General features: G+C 32.8%; 2 protein-coding genes across 2 annotated transcripts; both read right to left on the bottom strand.

Moving 5' to 3' along the window:
* Positions 1–56: 56 nt before the first annotated feature.
* On the bottom strand, positions 57–3,036 carry LOC120164969 (F-box/kelch-repeat protein At1g16250). The gene is given in 3 exon segments (XM_039174588.1): positions 57–940; positions 1,194–1,769; positions 2,904–3,036. Coding segments are annotated over 3 exon segments (1,143 nt in total). The 5' UTR covers positions 2,906–3,036; the 3' UTR covers positions 57–375.
* Positions 3,037–6,286: 3,250 nt separating this feature from the next.
* On the bottom strand, positions 6,287–10,281 carry LOC120164933 (caffeic acid 3-O-methyltransferase-like). The gene is made up of 4 exons (XM_039174558.1): positions 9,850–10,281; positions 7,660–7,970; positions 7,446–7,510; positions 6,287–6,613 (listed from the first exon to the last, which is right to left on the bottom strand). The coding sequence occupies exons 1-4, from the start codon at positions 10,254–10,256 to the stop codon at positions 6,317–6,319; spliced, it is 1,080 nt and encodes a 359-aa protein (XP_039030489.1). The 5' UTR covers positions 10,257–10,281; the 3' UTR covers positions 6,287–6,316.
* Positions 10,282–12,648: the final 2,367 nt, after the last annotated feature.

Here is a 12,648-nt window from a genome sequence, read left to right as displayed (position 1 = left end):
GCTATGAATAACAGGATTATAAGTTCTAGAAATACAGAGATGATCATTACATATATGAAGAACAAGGGCAGAAAACAGGTAAATTGTAATAAATTCCCATGATTGCTCTAGAAATAGCGTATTCAACTAACATAAACAGACAGAGAGAGATGTTTCTACTGTGTATGTACTGTGATGGTGATCAGTTACTCGAGACATGGATCTAAGAGTTCTAAAGAGCTCAGGGAATAATGTAATTCGAGGTTTTCCATTGAGGGATATGTCTGGCTTCAGCACAAATATTCGCATTTCAGTTGACCTGCACTCTCGTGAAGAGTATTTGGTTTTAGTGAGTACATGAGAAAATCCATTTTTCTTTTGTCCAGATCAAGAAGTTTATTCTTCTTCCATGGAGGCACAGCCAAGAATGGATCCACCGGCCGGACTACACATAGGCCGGATTTCCCTCCAGTTTAACGGCCTCCATAAAGGATCACAAACTCTCACCCCAGCTAACATCACCACATCAAACCTCCCAGCTCCTGAATCTTCCCACTTGAGAACTTTCCCTCCAAGAACATATAATTCATGTCTTAGTGCAGCGAAACCATAACCAAAGGCCTCAAGTTCTCGGGAGTGATCAGGAAGGCGAACCGGAGGAACGGCACCAACATTGTACCACTCTCCTCTTAAAGAGTCTCTTATTTTAACTAAGCTCTCACCCCAATCCACCACAGTATAAACTTGATCATCCCCCATCACCTGAAAAGCAAATTGCATTGCCCTCGAAAAAGGCCGAATATCATTGACCATGTGCCATGTTTTACTTGGTGGATCAAAAATTTCGGATGGGTTCTGCTCTGACAAGCCTACCTGGTCACTCAAAACATGAAATTTGCCTTTATATTATATACCTAGGCAGTCCATTTGTGGGTTCAGCATTTCCGGCACATCCTCCCACCTGCAAGTACCATTGAAGTCATAAACCTAGCCAAAGCAATTTTGCAAATAAAAGAAAATTGTGCATATGTCATAGATTGATACCATAAGAAATAAATGATTCTAACACGTTTTCAAACAATTAAAACATCCACCGGATGTCAGCAAGATGCACCAAGTGAAAGTAGCAGAGAGTTGCGATAATACTATAGCTGTTTTATCAACCCTCTTAAGATTAAACAAAAACACGTAATCCTTGAATAAATGGAGCTTACTGATCACTTAGCGGATCATAAACCTTGGCAAGAGAAAGCCCTCGGTGATAAGATAAGTTGCGCCCTCCTGCAACATAGACTTTCCCTGACATAACAGAGCATGCAAAGTGAGATCGTGGTGTTCGCATACTCGTTAATCTGCTCCACCTTTTCCTATAAGGATCAAACTGGATAACATCATTCGTTATCACAGGAGTTTGTCGCGGATAAGCAGTATCACGTGGTGCATGAGAGCCACCAATCACAAGAAGCCGGTTGCAGACACACACACCTGAAAATCCAAAATGCTGCAAACCATCATGGTCTGTTGGAATCTTTGGCAACGGATGCCATCTATTGGCTTCACGAGCATAGGCAATCCACTTATTATTGGAACGTTCGGTCACAACAAATAACCAATCCCCACACCATCCTTGATTAGCTTTATAATTAGCATACTCGGAGCTGCGAACCAAATCTTTCCACCTGTTTGATACAGATTCAAGCACTCCATGGTAACCATGTGACAACCTGGCAAGACATCTCAAAGCCAAATCATCTGGCAATCCAGGAAGAAGAGTTTCTTGAGAAGATTCCCTAAAGCACAATGCAACAGTTAACAAACTTAAAAAAAACTTCGATAACCGCTTCAGAAAATATGGAAATATAATAAACTAGCGGTACACAAAGGTGGTGACTATCAGGTTTCTCGCATTTTAGGGGGAATACTGGCAAGGGTTGAACCATAAAATTTGCTGAAGGTCATTCGAAATTTCATCAACAAAGGATTTTCCAAGTTGGGATAAACTATATAAATACCAGAGGACACACATTCAAAGTCATTAACCAATTCTTCAAAAAAAAAATCAAGCTCCCTTGCATTTCAGCTTTTGCTGACAAACAAAACCAATTTATAAATAATACACATAGCACACAAAACACAACACAAAATGTCAAAATTAAATAAATAAATAAATAAATAAACAATGTGCTTCATGATCAACAAAGGAGAAATGTGCTATGTCCCCATACAAGCCAGCAACAGCTCCCCCGGGCACGAAACTTGCACAAAGATTCTAATACACCTATGTGAGTTAGAGATATCATTTTGATCCAGGACACTTTAATCACTTACACAATCACTCCTCTTTGGTTTTTGCTAATTTTCCTTTCTCCATTGAAATTTTAGCCCATCTCTTTCCTCAACAAGTTCACTGGGCAATTATTTCATTAATATAATTCGAAAATTAACAAACAAGGAACACATAGTAACAACAACATTAAAATCCTACTCCCATACGCGATGGGATAAGGGGAGGTAGTATAGTAGGCTGCAACCAGCGTCAGGTTGAGAGCAACTTCCGTAAACACCTCCGGCAGTCAAAAAATTTAAAATAAAGATACAATACAATGCATGTATAAATAAATATATAAATACATAGTTAAACAGTCTTCTTATGCAGTCTTGTTATGCGCGTCTGTAATGAAAATTAATCTCTACAAATAAATCTGCATAAAAATCTCTGTATATAGACAGAAACGTAAGACCGAGTTAAATTTAAAAAAGAAAACATGAAGAGAATAATTCATAGAAGTCAACGATACTAAGCAAACACGAAAACATGAAGCAAAGTAAACAAACAAACAGGCAAACTTCGATTTTTTTCAAAAATTAAAGACAGGAAAATAAAAACCCAGATTTATATTCGTAATGAAAGCAATAAGACTTGCATGCTTCAAAGAGGCTATCCACATAAACCTTAAAGACTAGAAAGGGAAGTTCGAATAATCACCTGCAAAACAAATAATAATAATTTGATAGATGAAATAGAAAAGAGGAAAGTGCATTTTTTCCTGAGTAATGGGTAAGGGAGAGTTCTGTGATTTTCTTTAACAAATTCGGATCAAAAGTGCTGAATTTTAAGAGAAGAAAGAAATAACTCCTTTATGATACTTTATAAAGAAATAAATTTTGGACGTGGCACTACTTTTTCTAGCTTTGGATCTTAAGTCCACTTTATAAAAGTCCACTTACGTCAGGACTACAGTTGGCGACACCAAGGCATTCCCGGTAGAAATCGGATTTCACCAGGGGTCGGCTCTTAGCCCTTATATCTTCGCCTTGATTATGGATGACATCTATTGTGCAACACCAAACGGTGTTCCATGGTGTATGCTTTTCGCTGACGACATTGTCCTAATTACCGAAACAAAAACTGATCAGAATAGAAGACTGACTACCTGGAAGACTACTTTGGAAGAAAAAGGTCTAAGGATCAATATTGAAAAGACAAAGTACTTATGTTCAAACTTCAATGGGAACCAAAACGATAAGATGTAGAATATGCATCGAAGGACACGTTCTCCCCTCAAATGATTGTTTCAAGTACCTAGGGTTTATGATACATAAAGATGGGGGTGTAGATGATGACGTTACACACCGTATAAAGGCGAGATGGCTAAAGTGGAAGGCTGCTTCTGAGTTTTGTGTGACAAGAAGGTGTCTCTAAAACTTAAAGGAAAATTTTATAGAATGACAATAAGACCAGCGCTGCTGTATGGATCAGAATATTGGGCAATCAAGAAGGATGGAGGCCGCAAAAATGAAAATGCTTCGATGGGTATATGGTAGGACTCTATTTAGCCATTACTGAGACATGACCTCTGATAGGAAAGTATGAAGACTTAAGACCAGGGTAGCCGAGTAGTATGGGTCACAAACATAGGGTGTAACATCTCTGTCCTCTTTTTAATGCCTTTGTAATATTTTCCATGACTTATACTTTATATACGGTTTCTGTCATTAGAATTTATGAAGGCTTAGAACTAGGGTAGCGGAGTAGTGTTGTCTTAATTTAGGTTTTTAACTCATTAGACTTTATTCATTTTCGTAGCTTGCTACCGTTGACTATTGTGTATCATTCTCTTCATGTTCTCTCTTTTTAAATTTAGTCGGGTCTTAAGTTTCTGTCTATATGCAGAGATTTTAATGCAGTGATTTATTTACAGGGATTATTTCTCATTTCATAATTTGGAGGTCTCCTACGGAAGCTGCTCTCAACCTGGTGTTGGGGGCAGCCTACTATCTTACCTCCCCCTTACCCCATACATATGGGAAAAAAGGGACAGCCATTTCATTTCTCATTGCAGTCGTGCATATGAAGATGGCATATGAAGATTATTCAACTATGTATTTATTTATTTATTTATATATTCATTGCATTTTATCTTTATCTTTAATTTTCTGACTGCCGAAGGTCTTCCACGGAAGCTGCTCTCAACCCTGGTGTTGGGGGCAACCTACTACCCTACCTCCCCCTTATCTCATTACACATGGAAATAGGGTTTTGTTGTTGTTGTTGTTGTATATGGACTGGAGCCTGATTAATATATGAGATTTATATATTTTAGAGTAAACTACACGTTTAGTATCTCAATTATTATTTTTATTTTATTTTATTTTTATTATTTAACTATTATTTTTTAAAATTATATTTAATGTTTAGTTTTAGTTTCGTTTTGATCATTCACCGTTAAAAAATTAACATAACTACTAACATGATAGTTTTTTTTTGTTTTTTAATAATGACGTGACATTATCATGTGGTGACATTATCATGTGGTGACACATTAGCATCACCGTTAATTTTTTAACGATAGACGATCAAAATGAAATTCAAACAAAATTATATGAAATAATGGTATACTTTAGGTACCAACTTTGACAAAAAAATTATTTTAGATATCTAAATGAAAAAGATAATAATTTAGATACTTATTTTGATCAAACAATAATTTAAATATTTAAATAAAAAATATTATACTTTAAATACTTATTTGTGACGTAAACCTATATCTAAATCAATCAAAGATTCGTAATTACAAAGGTAATAGAAAATATTAAATTAATAAGGAAGATGGAGACTAGTAGAGTATCTAAAGAAAAAGATGAGAGACTCCTTTTAGATTTTAATTCCTTTCATTTATGTTTAGTGTTGGAATTAAGTTGGAAAATTTATATTGTATTCTTTTATTTTTTATATTGGTAAAAAAATAATTTTTTATTTATAATTTTTTTTGGATAAATCAATCAATTTCATTACCCAAAGAACAAGTCCAACAATAGAACAAAATCTGCTACAAAAACAGCAGTGTTATGTTTCCAAAAACATTCTACTTACAAAAAGAATCAAGAACAATTAATATCCCAAAGTTTACAAAGGGTATAATTTATGATGTCATTTCTATTTATATCCCTATCCCTCAGTTGAAGTCACACCACATCCTTTATGGCAAGGAACAACTCTTGGACGTTTCTACAGTGACCTTGAAAAAGTCTCTTGTTTCTTTCTTCCGAGAGGATGTAGATGAAGGCATTGAGGACAAGCTTCATAATCGAAGTTAGCAAAGATTTACCTTTCCAAGTAGAGCTTGCCGCACAGAAAAAGCATCCCAAGAGGTGATGGAAAATTGCATACCAGAGTGAGTGAAAACAGAATTTCATAATTGATTTGCCATAGGACAATGGAGGAACAAGTGCTCCCTTGTTTCCCAAGGAGCATTGCAGAATAGGCAGTTGCATTCATTGATAATCCCCATTTGGTGAAGTCTCACCTTTGTTGGAAGTCTATCAAGTAATGTCATCCAAGTAATCAAGCTGTGTTCAGATATGTGAAGAGGAAACCAGATAATTTCTGCCAGTGGACATGGGGTCTCTTATCACGAATAGCATCCCAAATTACAGAAACTTTCATTGCTCCAGCAGATAAAATTGAGGAAGCTTCGGTTCTTAGTTTAAAAATACGCCTTAAGTTCCAGCTACAAGTGGGCTGAACATTAAAATTCCAAAAAGTAACAATAATCTATATAACTATTGAGATAAATTAGTTTGTATATTTAAATCTCTATTTTATCGTATGATAATCATGCTTGTCGTTATCTTCCCACTAATATTTTAAGACTGCTCTAAACATTATTAAAAGAAAGGTTCAAAAGACTTTCTTTGTATTCAAGTAACTTAAAAAGATATTAAATTATTCAATTATATCAAGTACAACACGTACACCAATAATAAAAAAGATATTAAAATAACATAAATTACATCTCAACATGCATATAAGTCATTGACTGGGAACCGACAATAATTATTTGAACAATTCAATGACCCAATAAATATAAACACGACAAACAGGTTTGAAAGTAGAGAAACCGGCTTCAGTGGCTAATGCCTGGAACTCTTTTAGTGTTCTTTCCTTTCCACCAGGGACAGTGTGAAGCAATCCCACGTCGAAACTGGTTGTTGTGGCCGTGACTGTGTCAGTGGTGGGCAATTCTGGCATTATTGATTCTATCACTATTACTTTTCCCGACTCTGGTATTGCTTCATAGCAATTTCTCAGCAATTTCAAGCATTCTTCATCTCCCCAATCATGAAGTATACACTAAGCCAATCACAATATATTATATATATATAATTATTAGTTTTAATAATGATATAAAAATAGAATTGGATCAATTCAATTAAGAATCATTTTAAAAAGGAATATTATATTTTAGGGTAAATTATACAAATGGTCTCCTGACTATAGGATATTATTTTATTAAGACGTTTGACTATTAAAAGTTACAAAATGGTCCTTTGATTATAGAGTTCTGCTTTGCTAAGTCCCTCGACTATTAAAAGTTACAAAATAGTCATACGACTATTCGTTATGTTCCAAACTCATCTTTTTATGTTAAAAAATTGACAGCATTCTGAGTTAAACGTTAACATGCTGACTGTGATATGATAAAATATGATCTTGGAATCTCAAATGACAATAATAACTCAGTTATCATTTTAACATAACGGAAAAGGATGAGTTTGAAACATAATGAATAGTCAGGTGACCATTTTGTAACTTTTGATAGTCGAATAACTTAACAAAGCAACATTCTATAGTGTGATGATCATTTTGTGTATTTTAATAGCCAAAAGACTTAATAAAATAGTACTCTATGGTTAGGGATTATTTGTGTACTTTTACCCTATATTTTGTTAATTTAAATTTATAATAAAATTTCATATCAAGTTTGGTTTGATCAACTCGATGAAAGATATTGATTTTTTTTTGTAAAATAAAAAAATAAAATATTTTTAAATTTATTTAATAAGCCAGTGAATGGATTGAACATTGAAAATCTTTAACAATTGTACCTCCACTTGTTAACCTTAGTTTGAATATATATACACACACAAATTTAATTTGGTGAAAATCAAATATGATAGCTAACCTTCATGGAAATAGCTTCTCCATTAGGAATTTTGTTGAACATGTCTCCTCCTACATGCTCCACACCTAATATCAATTAGATATTGTCAAAATCCAAGGAAATTTCAAACGTAGTTTGATACATGGCTTTATAAACACACACACTTATAAGATATACAAGTTTGATTTGAAAAATTAAATTAAATTTGATTGAATCGATTGTAGGATCCGATTACCTGGAATGTTGGGTGCAACTTCAACAACAAAGGGCAAATCAAAGTTAATGCCCTTAATTTGTGGGTACTTGGAAACAATGAGCTTAAGATTTGTTCCCAACCCACCTCCCACGTCGATGAGTTGAGTTAAGGCTTCAAATCCTTTGTAAACTTGTAGGACCCTTCTCGTGATAATGTTAGTGAGATTTGACATGGATTGGTTGAAAGTATTGGCTAAATCACTATCTTTTGCAACCGCCTCGAACACGTCTTCACCAAATACCCTCCTAAACGGTAACCCTCCTTCCAACGTAGCATCCTTCAAATAGTTCCTACCCAAAATTTATGAGATTTATAAGGTCACAAGATAATTAAAAACACAATTTTAATGAACTTATCATCCCAATTTAGTACTTAAAAAAATATTGTTATTTTTTAAAAAAAATTGGATTCAAACTATAACGTTTGTAGGGTGCGTGTGCTTTTATTATCAATTTATTAAAAAAATTAAACATATATTATTTTATAATCATCTTAGATTAATAAAAATATGATTTTAATAAATAGCAGTTGTGTCAATTGAATTTAGCTAATTAATATCTTTACTGATAGTAGGGGTGAGCGCTCGATCGAGTCGAGTAAAAAAATTTCGATTTATTCGAGTTGACGAATCTATTTTATAACTCAACTTAATTTGATTTTTTTTTCGAGTTAAGTTTATAAAATTAGAGCCGAGTTGAGTTTTTGAATTAAATTTAAATTTAATTGTAAATATTTATAATATTATGATACTATTCGATTTATGTTTAAATGATTTTTTTATAACCATATACAATACATATATATTTACATATGTGATATATTATTTGAGTTTAGGTATTAAAACGGACCAAAAACTGATAGTTTAGGTCTTTGTTTTGAAAATCGGACCGGACCGGCCGGTTCAACCGGGAACCGTTGCTTAGTCCGGTTCAATCTAAACCGGTTAAACCGCTACTAGTGAACCGACCAGAACCGCTGAACCGTTCGAACCGGACCGGCTGAAAACTGGAAAAAACCGGGAATTTTGTTTTTAAAAAAAATTAAACCAAACAACGTCGTTTGTTAAACGAGCCAAGTCGAACTCGAGTATTGCTGAGCTCGACTCGAACTTGAAAACTTTAAAAGTAAGCTCAACTCAACTCAAACTCACAAGCTAAAAATTATCAAGTTCAACTCAAACTCGAAATATAATATTGAAACTTAAACTCATAGAGGTTTGAACTCAAAAAATTTAGAAACTTGATTGAAGCCTAAAATTCGAGCTTGATTGAAGTAAAAGAATAGTTCACTCAATGCTCACCAAAAGGCTCCATGATTTTAAATACAAAATTACCTCTATTATTTATAGAAGTTAGTTGTGATGATCTTCTATGTTTCTTAGCAATGTGAGATTGTTTTGTTCTCATATTTTTACTCTTTAGACTTTTGGGATGCTCTACTATGTTTCTTAGCCATGTGAGATTGTTTTTTTTTAAAAAATTAAACCAAACAATATCATTTTGTTATGATTTTTTAACCCCAAATTTATTTTTTTAATTATAGTTATATAATTATATTTATTATTTAATATGTTTTACCTTAAATATTATGTTGTAGTTAATTCGAATCATTTTGTTTCACTTGATTTTATGGTTTTTAACTTATATATGTTATGACTTGCTTTGAATATGACTTGTGATATAAAAAATTATTTTTTATTAAATATTTTTAGTATTTTTATTTAATTTTTTAAACAATTATGACGTCGTCCGGTTCTTCCGACCGGTTCGCTAACCGGTCCGGTTCTAAAAACTATGGTTTAAGTACTAAACATATTAAATTTTTAACGGCGGATACTAAAATGAAATGAAAACTAAATGTTATATATGATTTAAAAAAATAAAAATTTAGATACTAAAACTGACAAAAACTTATAGTTTAAGCACTAAATGCATGGTTTACCCTAAAAATAACAGTTGCAATCCAATAGAGTACAAAATCCTCCATATATAGCAATCAAAGAAAAAATCCTCCGTATATAATTTCAGAAGTATGACGAACAATTTGATAAATCAAAGTACTGATCAATAAAGAATTGAATACTTGATAATCGATATAAGCATAAACCGTAGGTAAAGGACTAATTTAATACTTAGAAATCATAGATTCTGAAAGAAAAAGAAGACTGACCAACACTCGAAGAATCGTCTATCGGTCGAAATTTTGAGAGATGGAACGAGAGAAATTCCATCTTCATCTTGAAGAAAGTATCTGCCGATGGAAGAAATACCGTACAATCTCGTCGTATTTCCATTTTGATCAGTGACAAGATCGCAATCTAAGATGGAATGAGCTGTGAGAAATCGAAGGATACGATCGATCATATCGGGGGCATTAGGGTTCCTAGCCGGGAGTTTCGGCACAATCTCAGCAACCGAGACCTTGGAGCCTGGACCTGGTTTCGCTATGGTCTGTAGTAAATCAAGATCGACGGCGGTTCGCAAAACAAAAGGAAGCAATGTTGACTGAACAATTCGAAAAGCTTGTAAGCAATCTTCCTCTTCGTTTGTTGTAATTTGTTGTGAACTCGTCATCATGATTTAGCTTCCTTTGATTCCGAAGATGAGGATTTGCAGAAAGTTTAAAATGCACAAAATTTTATAGTTGAATTTGAAGAACGGAGAATTTGAAATGACGTAAAATAGAACATTTTTTTAATTTACATTGCTTTTCTTCTTTGACAAGTCACCAGTTAATACGCAGGCTCCGGCCGGCATTCCAAACAAAACGAGTTTTAAATTCAACACAGAGGAAAAATAGTGCACCATGACTGTAACTTAATTTATCGAACTAACCTGACACGACCTTTTAACGCAAACCTATTTCAAAATAATGGAATTGTCCGTTTAATTCAGTTAGTAGAGCTCAAGGCTTTTAATCTTGTGGTCGTGGGATCGAGTCCCACTGAGGGCAATTCATAACGGATGTCTTCCACGGAAGCTGCTCCTAACATGGCGTTGGGGGCAACCTACTACCCTACCTCCCCTTATCCCATTACATATGAGAATAGGATCAGCTAATTTTTATTTTATTTTCTATTTCAAAATAATGATTAATTTTTTTTAAATAATGATATTTTCGTTCATCGATTCAAATGGTGTAAATATACAAAATAAGGTGGAAGAACACGTACTTTAAAATCAGCTCTATATAACGACAAATTATATAGATTAGTGAGAAAGAAATCAGAACATCTTTAGTCAAATTTATGGATTTTGGACATTTCTTGAAACAAAAATAATTGAATCTAGACTCGGGTGCCTAAGGAGGTGAAGTGGTCATCTTGATGATTGGTTATAGTAAGATAATTTCACTCTATTTGAATATGATTTGACTTTTTAGATTAAATTAAATCTGGTTCGAAATAATATAAAATTATTAATTTTATTTAATAGAATAGAGAATTCATTGAAAAATAATAATATATAAAAGGTATTTTATAATTATCCTTAATATATAATGTATAATAATACTTTTTTTAATATTTTTAGTAAAGTGTTATCTAAAATATTATTTTTTTCTATCGGAAATGTTAATATTGAGAACTACCTATAATGTTTAATATTTCTGGTAAAACTTTACCTAAAAAATTATTTTTTCTAATGGAAAGTTAATATTGGGCGCTACCTATAATATAATTTTTATACCGAAAATTAGGTAGTAAAATTAATATTTCCGATAGAAAAAATAATATTTTAAGTAACACTTTACGAAAACGTTTAAAACAATATATTTCCTTAGCGGCTGCCGTACAGCCACGAATACTCGCGTCTGACCCGGATCTACATTTAGAATTAGCACCTTTGGTATTTATAAAATAAGTGCGCTTCTAGCCTTTGAATTTTCTTTTCTTTGTAATTAAGTCCTTTTCAGCATGAAACTTGTTATCTTTTTATTTCTAATTTATTCAATTCAATGTCTACTTGTTTTGTTTCTTTTAATTTAATATTTTCTGCAATTGATATCTAAAATTTTAATTCTTTGTCTAAGATGTTATTTTTTTTATTTTTAATTATTAATTATAATTAGTATTACTAACATCTTTCTATTTTGACATTCCAGAGATACTTTAACCTTTTCCGTATATAACTAACTCTCGAATTCTACTTTGATACTAGTGTTAAACACAAATCAAATTATAAGTATTTGATCATACCCGATTCGAAATAATTAATGATAATTCTTTTAAAAACACGTTGTCAAAAAACATTTTAAAAAAAAATCCAAATAGCTTTGCCGCAGTGTCATGAATCATCACTGAGAGTCAAACCACAAATTCTAAAGAATATGTATCTTATGAGAGGGGCGTTGATTTGTGAGTGGTGTTACTTGTCGTGAACTCTTCATCATGATTTAGGTTCCTTTAATTCCAGGCTTGGTGATGAAGATTTGCAGAAAGTCTAAAATGCACAAAAATGTATGAAAAGTTGAATCTGAAACGGCGTCAAATAAAACATTTTTTTAATATAATTTTGCATTGACCAAATGGATGATAAATTAAAGTGAAAATCTTTCTTTGATCTTTAATCGGGATATTCAATTTTTTACTCATGTTTTCTTGTGGAAGACCTTGCTTGTCTTTTTCAAGCCCCTGCTCGATCACTGGTCCGGAAAAAATGGCCCTAACGTCCCCGGCTAAGTTTCGAAGAACTCCTCCACAACCTGTTTTACCTTGTAAACTAATACCATCCACTCTCAATTTCATCAACCCCACAAAAGGACACCAAACTAACAAATTTAAATCATTGAGATGACTTGGTTCGTAAATATTGAAAAAACTTTAAGAATAATTTAAATCATTAAGTTATAGAGTTGACTCGAAATTTATGTATACACAAACATTTTACTATGTAAAATATAAATCTAATATATTAAAATAACATAAATTATTATTGTATTACAATCTATATAATTACTGAAATCCAAGGT

This window comes from Hibiscus syriacus, unplaced genomic scaffold (genome assembly GCF_006381635.1).
Source record: "Hibiscus syriacus cultivar Baekdansim isolate YM2019G1 unplaced genomic scaffold, ASM638163v2 tig00111558_pilon, whole genome shotgun sequence".
NCBI lineage: Eukaryota > Viridiplantae > Streptophyta > Magnoliopsida > Malvales > Malvaceae > Hibiscus > Hibiscus syriacus.
Note: the sequence above shows the minus strand (reverse complement) of the source record. Positions and strands in the feature narration are given on the sequence as shown.